Genomic DNA, 22368 nt, shown 5'->3' on the forward strand with positions numbered 1-22368 from the left:
GAGTTTAAATTATGCCAATACAAAGCCAAAGAAGCAGAACACCTAACACTGGCAGAAAAACAAGAAGCCCTGGACTTCCCTGCTTCACAGAGTTTCCTGAAAGTTTTTATCTTCACAAAACCTAGGCAGAAAATCCTAGAGGACCACAGAGGGGCAGTGGATTTATGAGGTCTGAGAATCCCCAAACAAAGAGGTACTTGAGCTAGTTGGTTTTATTATTTTATCCCTGAAAGCTTAAATAATATAAAAGTTAAAAATAAAAATAAAGCTGAGCAAGCACCTACTAGAAAAGTAGTGTCAGTATTGTCCTTTAGGCATGTTTCTCTCCACACCTCTGGAACGTTGTCTGGCATTTGACATAATTGGGAGGAAGAATTTTCTCCCCTGGCAAAGTCAATTAACTTCACTGTATTTGAATCATCTGTCACAACTGAATCTGCTCCCTTCTTCAAGTCTGACACAAGCTCCTACACCTACTCGACAGATCAAACAGCTTATACAGAAATTACTGTGCTTTAAAGGGAAGTTCCATGACTATGTCAAGTCAAAAGCTGCAAGACAAGAGGTGAGTAATTATTCTATTAGTATACACTCCCCTGGAATATTAAAATACAGTCTAACTTTGCACTGAAGTTTAACCTCTTTCATGCAATTTGCTATTTCATTATGAAACTCCTTTAGTCTTCAATCATCAGAAACATCTGTAGAAAATTAAAGCAAGTCTTTTTCCTGCTCTGTGTTCTTGAACTGCTTAATTTCTCATACTATTAAGATATATAAGCTCCCTGCTGTAACAAGAAATGTAAGAAACATTAAGGCCATTGCTTTAACATAAAACCTTTAACAGGTTTATGCATTGAGTGTTATAACCAACCTTTTTTTCTTAAGGCTACATAAAAAATTAGTGCTCTGTGAAACATCATTCAATGTGATGTCAATAGATTGCATGTCATGCCACTCTTTGGCATCATAAGTCAATTGCCAGATCTCATCACATTTTACAGGCATTATAGCTCAAACTCATCTCCCATTAGCTCCAATTTAATATTTGCTGTACATCAATGTATAAACCTCGCAATTAAAGGCAGCAGAGAAGGGTAACACACACAATGTGCTTAATGCAGCTCTCCAGTTAAAACATGAACACAAAGCAGTGTGGTGGGTAATGCCTTCTTTACTGAAATGCCTTTCCTCGTAATCAACTCTTGAAAGCAGCCAGACCAGTAATGCAGCTCTCCCAGGTGGCAGCCAGGAACTGGATGCATAACTGGGAAACAACATCAAGGTCTCTGTGGACCTATGCTCCACAGTTTTATGTCTCTGAGCAGCAATGAAGAGCACATCACAGAAGAAAATATCACTTCTATTTGGGCACAGACCTGTTCTAAAGTAAAACACCAAAGGTACTCAGACACTCTGTTGAGAAAGGAGGTTTGCTACAATAAAATCTCTTTCCTGCCAGAATCAAGCTGATGCTTGTATTGAGCTGGTGGAGCAGTGCATCACCTCTGACAGGCTGTTGATGTGATTGAAGGGCAGAGAGCACAGGACTGTATTGATCTCTCAGCAGCAGGGCCAGCTCTCTTTGAGCTCACTTTGAAGTAGCCCCATACAAGTGCTGCATTATCTGCCTTGCGAGCACTGTGCAGGTTTTCAAAGGCTTAAATAATATTATGGCACATAAATCTACTAAAGGCTAACCTGATGCCCTTTGTGAGTGAGAACTTCTTGTACTACAAAGGTTCTACCAGTTGGAGCCAAGAAAGAGCCAAAAACCACAGGGGAAGCAGAGCTGGCTCTTCCCAGACCACCTCTGTGCTACTCCAACACAGGCTGGAGCCCACGTGAGCCTGGGCTGCCCGAAAAGCATCACAAATAGAACCTCACACACAAACCTTCCCACAAAGTTTTGTAGGATTTTCCTGTAACTCTTTATGGAGGTTAAATCTGTATCAATGCAAACTCCTCATTTTTTGTACAGAAGACATTCTGTTTTTTCAGGGAAAATCATCTGGTAATGCTTCCAGAGGAGTCCTGTGGAAGTGTCATCATCTTTCTGAGTTAGCTATCCTTCTGCATCAGAACTATTTTATATATATATATATTATATTTAATGCACTGCCATTGAAAATATTCTACACTGACCTACGGATTGATTCAATATTGATCTCAAATTGCTTTATCCCAAGAACTAACACACCGCAGTGAAAAGCTCAAGCTCACTTTTAGCTTTACAACAAAAGCTGGCAGTAATTTAGTTTTTAAAGTACCATATTCAAATTAGTTTTCATAGGTGCTATGCAAAAAAAATATTTAAGCATGATTTACACTGATAGACGTTAGGAAATAAATGCAAATGGGGATTCATCATCCAAAGAGGTATTTTCCCTGCAGGAATCTCATTTTATCCTAGTGATACTCAAGAACTTTGATCTACAATTTGAAAGAAAATATGAAAGTCACCCATTGCAGAATGTACATCTGTCAAAAAAATCTGAGGGGGCTGGAAATGGATAAATGATTCAGACTAATCTGTAGCACTTACTAACATGGACTTTTTCCAGCTAGACACAACTTAATAGCAAAGGTCACACAGCCAGGAGCTAAGAACAGTTCACACAAGCACAGCACCACAAATTAATTAACACTGGAAACATGGAAATGGAAACAACATAGATAATGGTGGCTTACAAAACCTGAGGTCTGCTTTCTTCTGGAGGTAAAGAGGTGGGTACAGACACAAAGTAGTATCGAGTAGGGGAATTCAGAATTCACCCTGGTTTTCTGCAGTGAATTCTCTGAGTGTTACCTTTTCTTTTCTGGGGCAAAACACTGAGCTTCAGCTGCACTTGCTGAAAAAAAATCACTGCCCTGCCAGACCTACAGAACACCTAATAATACAAGAGCAATAACAGCAAGGAGTTATCACATTGTAAATATAAAATAATCCATAACAATATCTGCATACACACACAGGCATGCACAAACATATGTATCAATAAAATAATTCCAGCAGAAACAACAGCTTCCCTGGGTGCACAGATCTTCCCCTCAAAGCAGTTACTTCTGGTGCCCCTCTGCTTGGAAAAATTAATGGTACCACAGCAGTTTCTTCACCATTTTGTCAGGAAGCAGAGTTTTGGGGAGCTCTCATCCTCCCTTGTATCTACCCTCACTATGTGGCAGCTATTCTGGGAGCACCCAAACCTTTTATCAGAGGAAAAGCAAAATTCTTGGAAACAGCTCATTGAGAATTTAACCAATGAGTATATGTATAGGCTGGAGAAAAGGTGAAGGGAATCAAGGAAAATGCCTGCTTATTTAGATGTCAATTTCCTATTCAAGAAATCCTACTAAATTTAGCATGTCTTCTTAATGTTTTTTGGTTTGTTTTTTTTGGTTTGGTTTTTGGGTTTTTTTACATCAGAAGTAATTTGAAGCCTCTCCTTTATTTGTATTTCTTGCTTTTCATATTGTTTTTGCTTTCTCAAGGAAACTGGCAGCTGAAATGGTGTTCTAAAAACAAGTCACAAACATTTAGCAGTGTTGCCATTTCAAACACCAGGCTCAGCTGAAACTGCCGTGTGGTAAGACGATGCTGTTTCAGCTGCTGGAACCCTCAAAGGACAAAAAAAATGCTGAATAAAACCAAAATATAAGTCATGAGTCAACAAAAACTCTGGGATTTGTTGCAAATAACATCCTTCAAAGCAGCCCAAAATAGAGGATGCACTGCTCTTTGGAGACACCAGGAGCCTGTAGTATCACCTCCACCCAGCCACTCCAGTTTACGTGGCTCTCTCTACTGGAAGCAGCAAATACTTCCCAGAACCCTCATGCTGATATGCCAAATCAGATATTTCTATTTTTCAGATAACCAAAGCACCAGTGGGAGAAAGAAGAAAAAAAACCAAACACTTCACATGTGCATGAAGGAAGGCGTGAAATGGACCCATACACGAGCACTGAAATCTCATCTATTGGCTAGCCCCATTCATAGTCTTCTAAGGAGATAAAAATAACATTAAAAGAAAATACATTGATTTTCTTTTCTTTTTCTGGTCTTCAATTCCCAGGGCAGACAGCCTGTAAAACCTGCTGCTGCAGTACATATGGGCAGCTGATCTGAGCAGAGAGCTCCAGGCAAGTTTTCAGCTTTTGTTTCAAAATACAGGAAAATCAACCAGCAGCCAACAGCTCCCAGAAAAGCCAAATGTCTATGAACTCAGGGGATGAAGAGCCTGCAGCACCAGCACAGGGCTCCAGTGCCCATCCTCTGTCCTACAGGTAGCTGCATTCCTTTGCTCCATTTCAAACATCCCTGAGCCATGTGAGCACACTCCTCAATGACATGGAAGAACCTGTGAGCACACACAGTTCATCCTCTGTGTTGCAAAAGAAAGTATCCACCCAGACTGCCCAAGGGCAGGAACATTAAAGGCACTTCTGTAAGGTCTAATCTGTTCCCACTGAAGCCACTACAAATTCCTGTGCCAGGGCTAGGAGCAGAACTGGACCTGCATGGAACTTTTGTTTATTTTTAAACCTACCACCCTCAGCACACAAACAAGTTCAATAGGAATTTTTCAGAGTAGTGTTTTGACACCAGAGCCAAAAACTAGTCAGGAAATATGTGACTTCCTAGAGCTCTTTGGAGAAGGCAGGGAAGGAGTCTGGAGGTGTTAACTGTGAAAACTTGTGAAAATGGTGAGGCAGGAGCTGCACTGAGCTGTCCTTGCTGTCATCTCCAGGGTGTGTTATGACACTGTCATTGCACTGATGTTTGTAGAACTGGACAGCACCAATTTTGTATGTTCTGCTAGTCCAAGCTTTTCCAAAGCCTCAATAAATTGAGTAAATACAGCAGACCTAAAAAATCTATAGAGCACTTCTGGGTGAGAAAAAAGGAGAGGTAATAAATGCAAAATACCAAAATAACTTCAGTAACTGCTCTTAGACAAAAGATCAAGGAGGATCCTATGGCCCAAACTGCTCAAGGCAAGACACTGCTCAGTCACAGCAGACTCCTGAAAACAAACTCACCACTGCACCCTCACCTTCACAACAATACTTGCCTTGCATCTGGGGAGAAAAAGAGCAGGATGCACCTACATCACAGAACAAGGAAAAAATAAAAAGGCAATATATAGTTTCCATATTTCAGATTGTTTGCAGACTCTATATCTGTGGGACTTTTCATTCCAAACTAAACTGTGTGCTGAAGAGAGTCTGGAACAGCAGAGCCTTTATGCTTCCAAGTTTTGAGATGGCCTCAGAGTGCAAAATCTCTTCTCTCTCGTTTCTGGAATAGTTTTTGACAATTAGTAGAATCAATGACCACAGAGCAAGAAGTCTGCCCAATCCATCAGGGCCTAAATGTGAAAAGAGGGGGAAGAGAGAGAGAGAACCTTCTAATGACAGGAAGGGGAGAAGAGGTGTAGAATTTTTTTGGCTTTATTCAGGAGCATTTCCTCATGAATTCTGGAAGAGAGTCAGAAAATAAAGATAGCAGCCAGCACTCACCTCCTGCATCTTTTTAAGGGAGAACTAGACAAATGCAGCAGTAGCAAATAAAGGAAACCATAAGTAACCTTCTCTATGCAAGGCAGACACTACCCCAGTAGAGAGAGCTGGCACAAACCCAAGGTATAGAGGCTGCTTGGTAAATTCTCAATAAATATTAAAAACACAAGTATGCTGATATCGGCATTTTTTCCAAAGTTGATGGAAAAATTACAGCATGGGTCGATGCTCCTGAGAACAGAGGAGTCAGTAAGATTCCCAGGTTTAGGGGAAAGAACAAAGAGATGGAGAAACTATTATCTTGAATCTCAACTAATGTCAACAGATTCCGGAGATGAGAGAAAAGCCCTGCACTGGAGCCAGGACCACAGCACCTTTTCCATCTTTCCAGAAAGGCTCACCCAGCTTTCAGAAGTGGAGAGCAGAGGTGCCTGGACTCCAGGCTAGTGGAATGATGCCAGCAAGACATGGGACCTCCTTGTTCTACAGGTTTCACCCTCTTCTCTCTCCTCATCACAGGTATATCCATTGTCCCTATCAAGTCTACAAGGACAGAGAAGCAAAGAAAAGAAGCTACTTTGTTTTCCACAGAAGGCAGTTCTCATGCTCTCTGGTTTTATATATATAATTTTTCTATGCATGTATATTCCTCTGCAGAGGAATAGAGGAGACCAGGTGCGCAACCATCACCAGATATCATTAGGATGTTAAAGAGTCTGAAGAATTTGCTCACCATTAGCATCATCTTAGAAGAAACACTACAAGGGCAAGAGCTGACTTGATCCCTAAGCAAAACAAGCTATACCTGTAAAGAATCTGGATTGATGGGCCATTAAAAGCAGTGACTAAAATATCTTTTTTTTTTATTATTTAAAAAAGAAATATTTAAAATACAGAATAACACAACCACTTCCCAGATGAAACTAACCAAGCATGATATAGCAAGTGTATTACATCAACCTCCATAATAAATCTAACCTGCTAATATTTTCAACACTATATTTGTTCTTGCACACTTTCGAATTACTCCAACACTATTTTAAACAAATCCTTTCACTGAAGAAAATGTCAATATATCAAAACTATTTTTTAAACTAATGAGTTTCCTTTTTCACAAAGCAATTACTTCAAGTACTGAAAAGGTTTCCATGGCATCCTCCACTTTCAGCTGACAAATATCAGCAATAGCTGTATTTAAAACAAACAAACTGAAACCCCCAAATCAGCAGTGTTTGACTCAAGGAAAAACATTAAATATTTTCAAGCAGAAGCATTGAAAAACTTATTCTTACTGAAAGAAAAAAGTATGTACGCACACCTGCTTTTCTATCAATCTAAGCAGGAAACCATTTCACTGCTGCATCATAAGCAGAAGAAAAGTGCTTATTAAAACATTAATCACAGTCCATTATATTCTGACTCCATGCCAGAAGTTCCCATTACATCACTGAAAATATCTATTAACCAAAACCTGATTCTGACAAGTTACAGAAGTGTAGTGTTTAGGATTTAGTAATGTAAAAGTCAGTTTCAGAAGAACAGTTACACAATTGATTTTGCAGTGGCAAGCAACTATAATTAATTGTTTTTGTGACATTTATTACTGCAGTGGGGTTGATTTAACTGGTGTTTCTACTGTAAAATTATTAAAAAATTATTTCAAACTTCATCTACTTTTATTAAACACATTTATTGTGAAGCTATTTAATACCTGGGGCTGGCTAAACAATTTTAAAACGTGCTGGATATACCAGTACACGTTAAACTGTATTGTCGTGTGTAAATATGGGCCTTGTTTAGAACCACGTCTCACAGGAAATTATGCCAAATGAAAACCATCTCCCCTTCTCCTCTCCCTCTGAAAAGGATTTATGATTTCACATTTAATACCAGTTAAAGAAACAAAAATATGGTGGCGTTACCTTCAAGCCCAAGCAATAGTTCAGCTGTGAAGTCCCAGTATGTTCAAACCTCTGCTTTGTTATTAGAAACACAGCCAAACTCAAATGCTTCAATTTGGAATAGGGAGAAGCGAACAACCCAATTCTTTCTGGAAGCCTGGCACTACATGCCTTGTTTACCTAGAACAGTTTTCAAATAATACTAGCAAGGCTTTAAAATCAAAGCCATGAAATTGGTTCCTAAATGTGTGTACATGATCTCCAGCCAACCATTTTAATTGTGGGTACTTTTCTCAACCCCCTGTAAGCAGCACTACTAACAAAAAACAAATCAGAAATAGCTATAACGCATGATAGGAAAGCCATATTATGTATTTTGCCCCCTTGACCCAACATATATCAGTCTCTAACTTCAAAAGGCACCTGAGATAATAACCTTTAACTTGTCCTTGGACATCTTCCAATTTTAAAGATCCAAAGAATTTCAGCCAAATTTACTTTTGGGGTCCCCCCTCCATATCCAACCACTTCCTCTTCAATACAGCAACTCTGGTCTCAGTTACCCCTAAAATCTCTGCTCTTCCACCAAGTGTGACAGCCATTAGGGGCAGATGCACAAACTGCTGGAATGGAAGGAGCCAGAAACTCCAATTCTTATGGGGATGGAAGACTTGGATGTTTTGGTTTGTTTTTTTTTAAGGAAACTGGGAAAAATAAAGAAGTGAACACACCTGTGATGGGATACCATTACCTCTTAAGAAAAGTTCTCTGGCTCCACTTTTCCCTCCAGTGTGATCTAATCTGAGGGACCAGAGGGTCAGTATAAAAGTAAGAAAACAGAGACTGCCAGCCCAACCCTTAAAAATTATGTCATCCATCATTATCAGGATTGAGAGCAGTTACATACAGAGGATGAAGTTTATCAATGGAATTACTGACTTTGGCAACTGACCTGCTCATGCAGGAAGAAATCCCTCATTCCTACCACTAAGCACTCTTCAGAGAAGCTTTAAGCATTACAGACTCCTTCAACAAAGCTGTCTGAAGGGGGTTAAAGAGTCAGAAACTACTGCTTCAAAAGCTGCAGAAAGCTTCAAGCAATACACCCCCCCATGCTTCCTTCTGCCGTTTAAAGAAACGCATAACTCATCTTTTCTGCCATTTGATACCTGAACTAAATTTTCATTCAGAATGCTGCTTTACAACTGTATTTATTGGTGTCAGAGTCAAGATGATGCATCATTTCTGGCTTTCTTTTCCTCTTTATGGGTCTATTTTAATGGCTGTCTCTGGCTAAATATTTTCATTTGGTGTAATTAAAACAACAGTGTTGAAGGGCTTAGGAAGCCTCTCTTTCCCTCTTTCCACACATCCTTTCTGAATTTTTATTGCAATGAATTTTTACAAATGCTTCAGAAGGGAAATTCAAATAGGATGCTTATCACCTATTTCAACTATATCTGAGACTAAATAGTTTAAGATTACTATATCCAAACAGACCCTTCAGGAGAAAATGCCAGGGTTTTCTTAGACTGCCATGAGCAAGTCCTTGTTGTGCCACCTCTCCTGACAGCCAAGCAGAGAGCAGGAGCAATGCCCAGATTTTGATGAGGAGGAGGAGCTCAGTAATGGGCTTCCATGAGCTCCCACACGCTCCACCAGGCAGACTTTGCTCCCCATGGCTGTATTCCTGCCTCTGTACCCTAACACTGGGCTTAAAGAAAGCATCTCGGGGCTCTGTCCCAGGAAGAACTACAAAAACTGAGGCCCTGCTGTTATTGAAGTGAGAGATCATCAGGACAGATGTCTCCTGCATGTGCAAAACATATTGTTTTTCTTGTGGCAACCACACGATTCCCAGTGCAATTATCCATCTGGCTGAGGAGCCAGAGAAATACTCAAAAAGGACAACATGATGGAGTGCAGGAGAAGCAAGGGAGGAAAAATGGAAAGAAAAGCAAAATATTGAGCACAAAAACCACTGATCTCAAATTCACCATGTAATTTCAGAGATGCAACAGAAGTCCTAAAACTTCTACCAAAATCCAGCACCTAAGGAGGAAAGCCTGTGGACATACAAGGTCACAAGAGAACCAGACATCAGCAGCAATAGCAATGCAGAGGATGGAGGGAAGGATGAAAGCAAAGAAGGGCTTTCAGTAAATGATAAGAACTGCCACAGACAATCAGGTCTTTTTAAGTGGCTGGTAGTAACAAGGCTTTGATTTGCTGAGATACAAAGAGCACAGAAAATAGGACATTTGGCCCACACAATTGCTGGATGCCTCCTGACACATTATAATCCATCAGCAGACAGCTTTGCCTGACACCTTTCAGCTGCCCACTTAGCAGCACTGCCTCCACACCTGCAGTGACAACTCAGGGTTTGCCTCCTACAAATTCTCAATAATAAAGCAAATGTTACCATCCTGATTTTTTGAAGCAATTTTAAATATTTACTGCTTGCTCCCACAGCAGTTTGCAGACAAACTGCATTAAGGCTCTGATTTTTTTTTTTTTCCTCTTCATATTGTAAGTATTTTAATAAATGTATGATTCAGTGTTCGGCAAGCCCACACTACAGAAAGACTATTCTGGAATAAATGGTATAATTACATTTCCTACAGCGACCTTGTAATCTCACGAGTATTTATTCTAGACTAAACAGCCTTACTCAGCTGCCCTGTGTCTGATTGTCGATGAAAGAAGCTTGTTTGACAACTGCTTCGAGCAGAAACATATTTTTTCCATGATTGCATGAAAAAGTAAAAAAACATCACCAGACCGGTATTCCGAGCACAGAGACTCGTGTTAGATCGATGAGTTAATTTTGAAGCCAAACGCCAACAAAAACAATCACCATGGACATTCTGCTGTCAGGGCCAGCTTTTGAGGTCAATTTAGTGGTACACACACAGCTACAGCCAGCTTTACGTATAAGAAACTGCGTGGTATATGCAGGCTTCCTTCTTTGTTTCTTTATATATTTTCCATATTCTCTGCTTTTATAACCCTCCTGAGACCTTTTACAGTTACAGAACCCACACTATACCCGCAGGTGGGCGGGCAGGAAGTAAAACTCTCCATTTCATAAGCAGTCCACTTTTAATATATTCAATTGCTAATGACCTTGACAGAAGAGCTCCATGCAAAACACCATATTCTGCGGGGTGTCGTTTGAAATGCTCATAGACTGTTTTGCCAGAAAGCTGATTCCTTAAACAGTAAGATTTCAGACTTACTGAAGGCTGCACTCCTTGATTTTCATTCAGCTGGAAAAATTGGTGCTAATCTACCTCCCCTATATTAAATTTGCGTCCTTCCAAAATCCTCAAATGAAGGCTGTAGGATTTCTGGGGAAGTCTACAGCAATACCAGACAGTTTCTGTATCAAACCAGGTTAAGATGGTTTACAGGCAGTTCTGTTGCCCTGTTGCCTCCTGCACTGACACAGAACACTTAGCCATATTCACGATTCCGAAAAAGGACACCCACACAGTACTTGTTTTGCCACCCACGGGTTTTTATTCAATTATTCATGATCAAATGAATAAAAAATAAAAGGCTGTATGGAAACGTAGCTGAGTCTTTAAAGCAATAATCACTCCTTACCTGCCAATTCTCATTCATTAGATATCCAATGCAAAACGCTTTGCAGCAGACAGAAATCTCTACTGAGCATCAGGCCCTGCAACAGGAGACTCTGGGAAATTCAGACCATATGCCTTGGTAGCCAAGAGAATTCCTGCAAGGAGTGCAACCCTCTATGTGCCCTCCAAAGCAAGACAAGCTTCCCTTGCTCTTAGTCAATCTTTTGACTCTGACTACTGAGCTTATTGAGAGACTAGATTCCATTAAAAGGAGCAGAATGAATTCAGTATTCAAAACCAATAGGCCAAAGCAGATCAAATCAGCCCTTCATTTGTGGCTTTTCTCCTTTTCCAAGATTCAAGAAATATCTGCATACCCCAGTGACAGAGCAGATGTGAAAAATCACCTGCTATGACTTTTAAAGCCCAGTGGTCCTGTCACCCATTCAAAATCAATTCTCAGTTATTTCACTGCCTCAAACCCTACACAGACACTGACAGGGTTCTAGCAGAAGCTAATCCAGCCAAAGACCAGCTCAGCTATGCTGTAAGAATAGTTTGGAGACCATCCTGACTATTGCCTCACTTTAAAAAAAAAAATTGCAATGACTGACAGCAAAGAAGTTACACTAGTCATTTCTAGATTAAGTGCCAGAACTCTACATGTGTTTCAAATTACACTACAACACTGTACAACAAAGAAATATGCAGAAATTTTCCACTTGAAGTGAAGGTTAAAAATTAAACACTAACAAAGCTTCTAACAGATATGAAACCCAACCTCGTCTTAATGCGAAATTTAAAATGCCTGAGCTGTCCTACACTAGGAAAAAAGGAATGAATCAATTCAGTTGTTCATAAAAAAAAAGCAGTGGGCTAAAACATGTTCATTGTATGTACAGATTTTCACAACATTCCCACTCTGCTTCACTACTTAGCCCCTCAACTCTTAAAATGACATTCTGTTAAGATTTACCTTTTAATTTATCCAAGTATATTACCTATCCTCATTAGAGTACTGTTCACTACTGAGCTTCATTTTCTGCATCTTATTTAAACAAAACATTTATCAGGGTGCTCCTAACAATGAGCTTTTACATGAAAACAAGTTGATAGATCAAAGGGAAGTCACAGTTTTCCCTAGAGAAAAGATTTTTGGAGCAAAACTGATTTTTTATACACATACAAACATATATATATATATATATATATATATATATATATTCAGGTTGTATGTCCCCAAAGCTAAGTAGACAAACAAATTTTATTTTAAGCAGCCCAGGCTTGACTTGATTACAAGGTCTGCTGCAAAGAAAAATTTTTCACCTGACTTGTAAATTACCTCCATTTTATGAGAATAATGAGGATACAACTGGCATTGTATTGAGTATGATCCACTTTGGATTACAAGAGACTGTTTCTAAACCTTGAGTCATGAAGCTTGCGTATCTTTACCCAAAATGCTAATCACATAAGCAGATTTTCAATTTATAGTCTGATTTTAAGTAGCTTGTGTATGGCTCTTCACAGCTGTAAAACTTGGTGGCCGCTGTGTGGCCACTCCTGTTAGACAGACTTACAATTACTGCCAGGAATGTCTTTACATTCTTCAGGACCTCCAAAAAAAACATCATTTAGATCCTCAGGGGCTTTTTTTGTTTTGTTTTTCCTTTAGAATCAAAACTACATATCAAACATACATTTTTAAAGCAACTACTTTCCATCCCCATCCTGGGTTATTCTTTCTCTGCTTGGCATGTCAGTTTGTTATATTTTTCATTTCTTTTGTTTTCCAGCAAGAAAAATGCAGACCTCCAACCACACAAATTCAGCATGCTCAGCTAAAACATTAGGAAGAAAAAAAAAATAAAATTAAGAGAGACAAGCCTTTTTTGCTCATCTAAGAAAAGGTCCAAAAACTGGCAGCAAGTGCCCGAGCATCCAGGTGCTCCTCATGTTCTCTTGCAGCCACACAAACGGCAACTCAACAGATTTGCACCAATTTGAACCAAAAGGTGACACTTCCCATTTCAGTCCAAACAAAGAGTTTGTGGTGACAGCAGAAGTGCCAGTAGAGCCCTTGATAAGGCAGGGATCTCTCTCCAAACACATCAATAGGTTGCTCTCAGCTCTGTGCAGAAACCATTTCCCATCCCATGTCCCTGAGCAATTTGGTATCTGAGAGCAGTGACAACGCCACACAGACCCAGGGCTGTTTGTCATCGGGGAGGGACAGGCAGCTGCAGAAGCTGCCCCCCAGGATGGGCATGTTCCAGTCATCCAAAACCCCATTTTCCTCCAATGGCAGCACCACATGTTTGGGAGATGCTCTCACACATCCTCTCCCCTTTTCCAAGTCACGTTTCCATCTGACAGCTGAGACAGGCGTGAGCTGGTCCTCGAGTCTGAACCACCAAAGTGACCTTCATGGGGGGCTAAATACAAACCCTTACACATTATATCAAACATTTGTGTTGGCAAAAAAAAAAAAAAAATCATCTAAATCTTTGTTATTCTCAGATTTCCAACACCCCAACAAAAAATGCATAAGGATGTTAATGCTTTTCTGCAGGACTTAAGAAAAAATAAGAAAATTTACATCCCCAGGGGAAACTGAAAACAAATCGGTAAGAACAATTTGAACATAAATTTCCTGTTTTGCAAAATATGCAAACTCCACACAGAACAGCAGTGGAAAAATGCAAAATCAAGTTTATGGTCTGCTCATGAAGTTTTTTGAAAAGCCTAATAAGCAAATAATACAAGTCATCTTAAAAAGCATTTTTTTCAATTATAAAAGATTCCTTACAAATGTTCTACATGACCCCTAACTATTCATCCTTTTTCTTGCTCTTTGCTAAAACCTTCTTGCCAGCTGTGTCCTTCATTACAGCAACTCACAAAGAAAAAGAAAAAAATGCTGAAACCCAAAACACATCTTGCAGAAATCAGGAGGTTAAGGAATATTCAAAAAACTCTTTCTACTCAGTGTTTTGAAGATATAAAAACCATATCTTTAAGAAAAAAAGGTCAAAAAATTATGCTGCCTGAAGTGAATTCAAAGCCATCAGGTTGACCATTGTCTTTGCAATAGTTCTGGCTCCAGAAACTCAGACAACAGCCTGCACATTTCAGGGAATTATTTAGAAGCAATAAATACCAGGCTACAAAGTTATTAATAGGAGAATGAAAAGAGGGAGAAACTAAAATTAAAAAAAAATAAAACAACTAAATATATTCAGAATCATAGAATGGTTTGGGTTAGAAGGGACCTTAAAGACCATGTAGTTCCAACCCCCCCTGCCATGGGTAGGGATGCCACCCACTAGGCCAGGTGGCTCAAAGCCCCCATCCAGCCTGGCCTTTAATAAGTGCAAATGAACAGGAAACTAAAAATCTTTAGCTGGAGAGGTTTACATTGTGCCCAGCTCTTCTGCCTGAGCCAGGCAGCTGTATGCAGCTGCCTGAAGAGCCCCAAAGCAGGGACAGAGGCACATTAGTTAAGCATTCATCATCAACAGGAAATGCGCATGAGTTCATATAAACACAGAAACACAAATATATAAAGCAACAGCCCTGCACGGTTTAAGGTATTTCAGACACCCCATGGAATAGGGTTAGAGCTGTACTGGCTGGGAAGCCACAGCATGGATGTATTTGTTTTGGAATGGCAAACAGCCTCGGGACTCAGAAGAACTCTCTTCTGGTGGGCACCACCAACCCACCCAGCCAGCCGTGAGCTCCCCTTGCTGCCACAGCCACCCCTCAGCCCTCAGCTCCTGCAGCACCTCCAGAGCCAAGCCCAACAAGCCCGGCCATTCCTGCTCACAGGAGGAAAATGGCACATTTAAATGTGTCTCCAAGGAAAAACCAGGCATTGTTAGCAAACCCTGCTCTGAATCCACTCCCACGTGGATGCTGTAACATAACTGCAGGGTTTAAAGGGTTTTGTTCTGCAGTGTTGGGCTGCCTCAGAGCCAGTGCCACTGCATGCAATGGACATGGTGACAGTGCTCCTGATGGATTTGGACACCAGCACTCATTGGGCAAAGGGAATCCTCCCTGCACAAGCCATCTTTTTCTTGTTTGTGACGAGGCTGAGGGGGCCTCCAAGCCCCCCTCACACTGGAGGTCCCTCACAGCTGTGCTCCATCCAAACAGGTGGTGAAGGCTGAAGCAGGCTCTGCCCAAGTTTAAACTCCTAATTAATACTTGGTCACAGAAGCTTGATACCCGATCAGGAGAACACAGAAACAGTAAAAATGGAGACAGCCTCAATTCCAGACAGCCTTCAGTTTTCTGAAGCACCATTAGGTTGCTTATTTACCTTACTAAATCTACCTACCTCTGTCATTTCCTGGATGAGAGACAACTTCTCCCATGCCAGTGAACTGGATGGGATTCCTGTTTGGATTTCAGTGGTCTCTGAAACTGCACGCTAAATGGCCTCAACTTTCTTCAGCACTTTGTGGCTTCAGTTTTCCCAGATTGCACAGCCAAACATAAACTGTTATTTTTTAAACTCTTTCTTGCCTTGCCAGCCTGCACATTCATTCTGCCACACAGTTTTCCAGGCACTGGAAGTGCTGATGACCTTGAGGGTCAGGCCATGATGAGCTGAGTGACACTCCTCCAGTAACTACAGTTTCCAGGTGGTATTTAAGCTACAAACACATCTCTAGAGAGCAGACACATCACTTTTGGACTTCCTAACTTCCCTTTCCCAGGCACAGAAGGCTCCCAAGCTCCCCTCCAAACCTGGCTGCACACCACGATGCCGCCAAGCTGCTGGACCAACCCTGCATTATATTTTTTGACAAAGTTAAGCTCTGTGCTTCATTTCTCACAAACACAGTTTGCCTGTAGACAGCAGTCGACAAGTAAATCTACCCTTTTCCATGGCAAACAGCCCAACTTTAATATTTTTACTGGCTTACAGCTGGGTAAATTAAGCCCCAGATTTTTATTTATTTATTTTTTAATACCGTGCAACTGAAAATGAACAGCTACTTCACTATGACTGCCAAGGACAACCTTAAAAACACTAATGCAATCCAGTCCAGCTCTCAATAGATCTATAAAGGCAAGAGGACCAAAAATTTCAGCTTATCCACCCAAACAAAATGTTGGTTGGGCAGGAAGTCTAATATTTCGTTAAAATCCCTAAAATAAAAAATAAAAATAAAAAAAAAATCCCTGGCAATCTGAAGATGGTAACAATACCAGCTATAATGCCAGGAAATGGGAATTAAAATGTGCTTATTTACTTACCCCAGCCTTCCCAACATTTCAGGCTCCGGAACTTGTGGTCCATATGTCTCCACTTGCAGAGGCTGATATTCATACAAAGTTTCCTCTAACTTCTGAATAGGAGCTAATGAAATATGCTGACCCTGTTGAGAAAAAGAGAAAAAAAAAAAAATTAAATATTTCTACATAAGGCATATGGGTCAAGGTTTTGTTTTGACTTTTTTTATATGCAATATAAGAACAAGAATTAACTTGGTCCAGGCAAACATCTTCCCACTAAGAACATACTGTTCACTGCATCCCTCACTTCATGATTTACATTTTTTTACTGGAACCTACAGATTGGAAGTGATGTTTCATCAGCTGTAATTGTTTGGAGAAGAAGGAAGGGGAGAAGCTTTATTCAGGGCAAGTTTACCATTAGAGAGTACAGCTGCTTCCAGTGTCACTAGCAAAATTATTATTAAACACTAATTTCATTTATCTGAAGTACTATCAAACAAATGTCTCTGAACAACCCTACTTGATTCTGTAATCAATGATTTCCTGAAAGCCCTAATTAGAAAGGGAAGCCACTTTCCTTTCTCTCCACAGGCTCTGTAAGCTCCCATATATAATGGCTCTCAAGATAGACTTTTGCAGAGCAATACAATTAATTCATTCAGCAAATTCCCATTTGTTTCATAACTAAAAATACAGAAAGACACAAACATTAAGCTTTCACTCCAGATGGTACTTTTGCAAGCCCTTCAGACCACTGAGAAGCAGCGAGACATTTCCACATCCCTCCCCTCCAAGTCCCTATCACTCGGAGCTCTCACAAAACAGGAGACTTGTGGCTGGGAAGGAGGGGGTCAGGAGGATATGAGATAGAGCCAAAGTTAACAGATGTTGCTGCATGACATTCTACACTGATTTGTTGATCTTTCACACAGTTTCAATTTTCTACTGTATTCTATGGTGCTCACAAAAATTAGCAGCAGCAGCAAAAAGACAGAGCGCCGTGAGCTGCCCCAAAACAGCCTGGCTTTCCCTGTAGAAATTGAGCTTCCCATCTGCAGAATGCAGGAATTTAGCAAAGTAGTAGTATTGTTTTTGTAGACATTTTGTCTGAAACAGGAGATGGGAAGCTTTCCACGGTGTAATGCTGTGTATAACCCTGGGTCCCACTGGTGATCACTTGCTGAGCTTCCCTGGGGCCGCTCCTTCGAGCATCTACTCCCTCAAGTGGAAAATACAGGCTCCTAATGTGGGACACTGGGTTAAAATTAACTAAAGAGGGGAATGAAAAAGTCTGTAGAAGGGGAAAGCTGTTAATTAAATTTGTGGTTGAAGACAGTGACCTTTCTGAATTTGGAGCAGAGATATTTTTGTTTAGGGAGTTGCAGAAAATAGCTAAGAAAACTGAAGACGTAAGTCCTTGAGAAGTGTTATCGTGGATCTAAGCCGATCCCTATGGAAATATCAGCGGCTCAAGTTTTCCATTGAAACAGCCCTGTGTGTGTGATGAAAACAGAGTTTTAGGCTTTTTCTGCACCACCTGGGGGACTGGAGAGGCTGCTGCTGACACTGGTATGGGGACAGTGTCCTGGAGATGAGATGTGAAGGAAGTTCTCCAGTTAGCCATGCACCACTCCAACTCTCATGGTCAGCACATTTATTTCAGGGCTACAAACTATTGCTGCAACATTAAAAGAAGGCTACTACACATTTTAAATAACGTAGGAAAAGGAGGATTAAAAATTCAGCTTTAATCACACTTTATAATATTTTAGGACATAAAAGCAGGGATTTCTATTTTCCTAGAAGTTGTCAAATTACAATCTACTCAAGTTAATTAAAATATAATATTTTGTAGCTACGTTTATGTGGGCCTCTTACACCCATTGCAAGAGGTTAATGCTTAAATAAGACTCCCAGATTTGAATTTTTAGCAACATCTTTGTCTCTAACCAAATCAAATGGAAAGTCATAACAATGTTTTACATGAGTACAACCTCATCTGGTGAGTGAAGAGTCTCACTCTCTCCAAATCCAAATTTTGTTCCAGCCATAGAAAAGAAATTTCAGTTTTGGGGAAAGATCAAAACCATGGTAAATACTTTGGGAAATTAGCTCTGTGCAGAAAAAGGGAGAATCTCAGATTGCAGGCGCCCCATCCCTTGGGGACACCACCAGAACAGCTGCTCAGTGTCAGCAGAGATGCCACTGGTGCCTTCCTGACACTTTGTTAATGAGAGTGACTTCTGCCAGCATTGGCCAAGAGACACGGGAAGGCTCCTGACACATGGACTGGGCTCATCACTGCCCTCCCTACCCACAACCATCTATCTTGCTACAGATGTCCACCTCTGGAAGCTCCTGGGAGGACAGGTTGAAAATGTTTCATATGTCTTCCCCTCTTTGTGGGGTTCCCAAGGTGCCTGAGGTCATAGGGGATCACGATGGTCATTATCTCTAAGATGACCGAGCAGGAACTGTACGGGAGCTGCCCATGAATGGTGGGAAGGCTGACTGGAGAGCACCCCAGGGGTATGGGAGGGTACACAGGTCATGGGGAAAGACCTTTCTGTGTAGAATTGTGTCACCAACTCACTGTGGTGTCCTGGAGAGCAGCAGAAAGTCAGAAGAGGAGCTGCATTATAGAAACTGTCCACCCTTGAGCTGGTCTGACATCATGTCCAGCACAGACCAGGACATTCTATGTTCCTGTATGAAGCCAAAGGACTGGCAGTTTAGCCAAAATACCTTTTTTTGAAAGGCATCCAATCTAGACTTATTTCAGATCACAGAGGTACAGGCACATCCCCTAGGTAAGTTGTTGCAATAGTTAATTACCTTCACCATTAAATAGTGGCAGCTCATTTCTGGTTCATCAGATTGACTCTCTCCTATGTCCTCATCTCCCTCACGGGCCAAGGTGCAAGTATTAGGAACCAGGATGTACTTTTGCATGGCAAAACAACTGCACTGGTTTGTGTGCAGCCGGCAGATCTGCACCTCAAGGAGATTATGCAGCTGTATGAGACAGCTCATTTGTTTTCATTTCCCAAAATCACAACTTTAGCTGACAGGCTTTGGCAACATGGATTACATTCCACTTAGCAATGGGTAAAAAGCCCCATGATCAGCTGCTGTTCCTGCCCTATGGCTGTCTGGCCTTTAGGCTCTTGAGCTTACAGACTTTCAAACTGTTTAGCCCTGCACAGGTTAGTGAGGTCCCACAACTGGGTATGGCCCAGACTGGTGCAAAAGGCTGGGATGCAAACCAAAACCATTGCCTTTCCTATTTCCACTGCTGTTGGGATAAGCTGACTCACAAAAAAAACCTTGTTGAAGTTAAAAGGTTCAATTTGACCACTATTATCTCAGTTAAAAGCCATTTGACCAGAAGCATCCCACTTTTGTCTCTCTGTCCCAAGTGGTCCCTAACCACTTCATAACAGACTGGTAATAAAAGAGAAGCTGCTGTGTGACTTTAGAGACACCACAACAGACAATAACTGTTACTTTGGACTTACACAGCACTTTTACAGATCCAAAACCCATTTCTAATCAATGAGGTAAGACTTTTAAATTTCCTGTATTCCACCTAGACAGTCAGCCTTACCTCTTTCCAGCATTAGAAAGCATTTATCAGCATGCTGAAACCAAAATGAAAGCAGTGGGGCCAAGGCTCTGCTTCTGCATTGCTTTCTCCTGACAAACCTAAAATCTGATGTGGTCATGGGTAAGTATTTCTAATTCCCCTTGGATACTGTAATGTTTGTGTAAAAGAAGCTGACAGTATCCAAATGAAGACAGAAAAGGCTTCCAAGAACACAGACAACACTTTTTCCTGCCTCCTCTCCCTCCCGCCCCAATCTTCGCGGCATACGAGTGTTTTCCCTGGGATTATTTTAGGCACCGGAGCAGTCTATTACATATTGGAATGTATGGAACCACAAAACATGCTGCTAATTAGGAGGAAGGCATTTGCTTATCCTTAGGACTTTGTTTATATAAAAGCCTGCACAGCAATGGATTTGTGAGCAACTGACATTCTATTCATGTGCTGTATGGGTTCAGATGAGAGACACACAGGATTAAATTGGGAGGGAGGTTGAATAATGTCTTTGTATTAGAAGTAAAACTGACTGGCTGATAGACTGTTTGAGACAGCTCTCAGCTGAAAAAGAAACAAAAGCAGTGGCCAGTTTTGGTTTCAGATTGTGATACAACATGGCATTGATAAAAGAAAAGCCGTGGATTACACACAAAGAACTGCCCTTGCAGTAACAAGGAGCTTACTTTAAACAAAAACAACACTCTTTCAGGAACAATCATGGCTATTAGAACATCAAAATTCTAGTGTATCAGTGCACCTTTCACACAGGTTTGGGGAGTGAGTCTTGGCAGATGCCAGGTACATCAGTATTTGCCTGCTAGCAGAAAGAGGTTATTTTAGCACAGAGTACAGAAATAGCAGCCCAAGTTGCAGTGTTCACACTTCTTCCCGTCCTGCCCTCTTCTCCCTATACCTGTGTCCAAAATGACACTGCCTTCCTTCACCTCCTTCCCTCGGGAGCAGAAAGAAACAACTGACAGCCTTCCCAGAAATCTTTCAAGAGCTGAGAAGGAGGAGAAAGGAGACTGACACCAAAAATGCACTAGTAGGGGAAAGAGGAGGAACAGCTATGCCACAAAAACATCTCCAGGCAAGAGACAGAAGCCAGAGACTGGGGTCAGTAAAACTTGTCCAGACAAGGCAAGTTTCTGTACTAGCAGCAGCTGGACTAGCTGCTGGAGCCAATCTTTTTGCTTTTTTAATTTCTCTCTTCTTAGGAACTTACTGAGCTCTGCTATCACCCCACTTCCACAGCACACGTCAGAGAACAGAAATAGTGACATTCACACTAAGTCTCATTAAGTCAGTTTGCAGCAGTGTTATTTTTATTTAACCCTTTTCACTGTCAGCTCACTCTCCTGAACCTGGTGAAAGGAGACAAGGAGGAACCAATGGCTGTGGGATGCCAGGACATGATGCTGCTAAAACACATCCCCAGCACTGCTTCCATTGTACATGGCAGGACAGAGAGGTTAACAAAGCCCCTTTTAAACACACCATCATCTGAGCGTGCAATTACCCAAATGCTTTCAAGTGAACATCAAAACAAAACTATAAATTCCATTAATTTTTCAGTATAAGCACTCTTAGGAAATTATTTTACTGTTAAACTCGTAACAATTCAGGTTAACACAATTTCTTACAGATATCAATGCAAATATCTTTGGCAATGTGGTGTGAGCCACAAGCTGGGTTGTTGTGGGTTTTTTCTCCCCCTCCAATTTCCACCCTTTCAATTCACTATTGACAAATCCACGTCAGCAATGCTAATGTGGCTTTCTGATTCTGGTTAACTATTTTGACTACAGTAATACTCAGGAAAAGGAGAATGAAACTGATAGATTTGGAGGGCTTAGTTAATATTATTTTAACCTTTACACTCTCTGTCTTCCACAGTCTTTTAAAATAAACACAAAGTATGTCAAACTAAAATGCATAATTCTATTCATTGGTCTAAAATTCCTGTGCCAGTGAAGCTTTTTCAAAGACTTAAATATCAACTGTTCTCTCTCTGCTCTTGAAAAAACAACAACAAATTTAATTTATTTACTTGATTATGAAAAGTAAAAGATTATGAGGATATCTCAGAAGCGAAACTGAAAGAACATATGATCTGACAGAAAGCTACAGAACCAACATTAAGATTTTCTGTTGATCTCAAAACCAAAATCTGACCACAAATGGCAAGATCAGAGACACATGATTATCACCCCCCCTTCTCTGTGTGGTAGATGATTTCAGATGCCTAATAACAATCTCCCTAAATTTAGACCTTTTTTTTTCCCCTCCACAGTAACTTTGATTTTCAAATACCGAAACAGATTTAAAAGATGTGCTTTCTTTAGGAATGGCAGAAGTAAGGCAGGAGATCAACAGCACTGAAGAAGCTATTAACAAAGACAGTCAGATATATGTGATTTGTTCCACAAACAGGTACCTGAGAAATTAACCATGGAATAACATGGGTTAAATCACACCATTAGTTCTACTTTCCTCC

At 40.7% G+C, this 22368-nt stretch overlaps 1 protein-coding gene across 4 annotated transcripts in view; it reads right to left on the reverse strand.

The window, feature by feature from the left end:
- MNAT1 (MNAT1 component of CDK activating kinase) overlaps window positions 1-22368 on the reverse strand; it is a 117653-nt gene that overhangs the window by 18275 nt on the left and 77010 nt on the right. For all 4 annotated transcript variants that reach the window (XM_086895562.1, XM_023927368.2, XM_023927369.2 and 1 more), the window contains one exon: window positions 16286-16407. In XM_086895562.1, coding sequence (XP_086751688.1) covers window positions 16286-16407 — 122 coding nt within the window. The remainder of the gene's footprint in view (window positions 1-16285; window positions 16408-22368) is intronic.

Source organism: Cyanistes caeruleus, chromosome 6, assembly GCF_971803275.1.
Source record: "Cyanistes caeruleus chromosome 6, bCyaCae1.hap1.1, whole genome shotgun sequence".
NCBI classification, from domain to species: Eukaryota; Metazoa; Chordata; class Aves; order Passeriformes; family Paridae; genus Cyanistes; species Cyanistes caeruleus.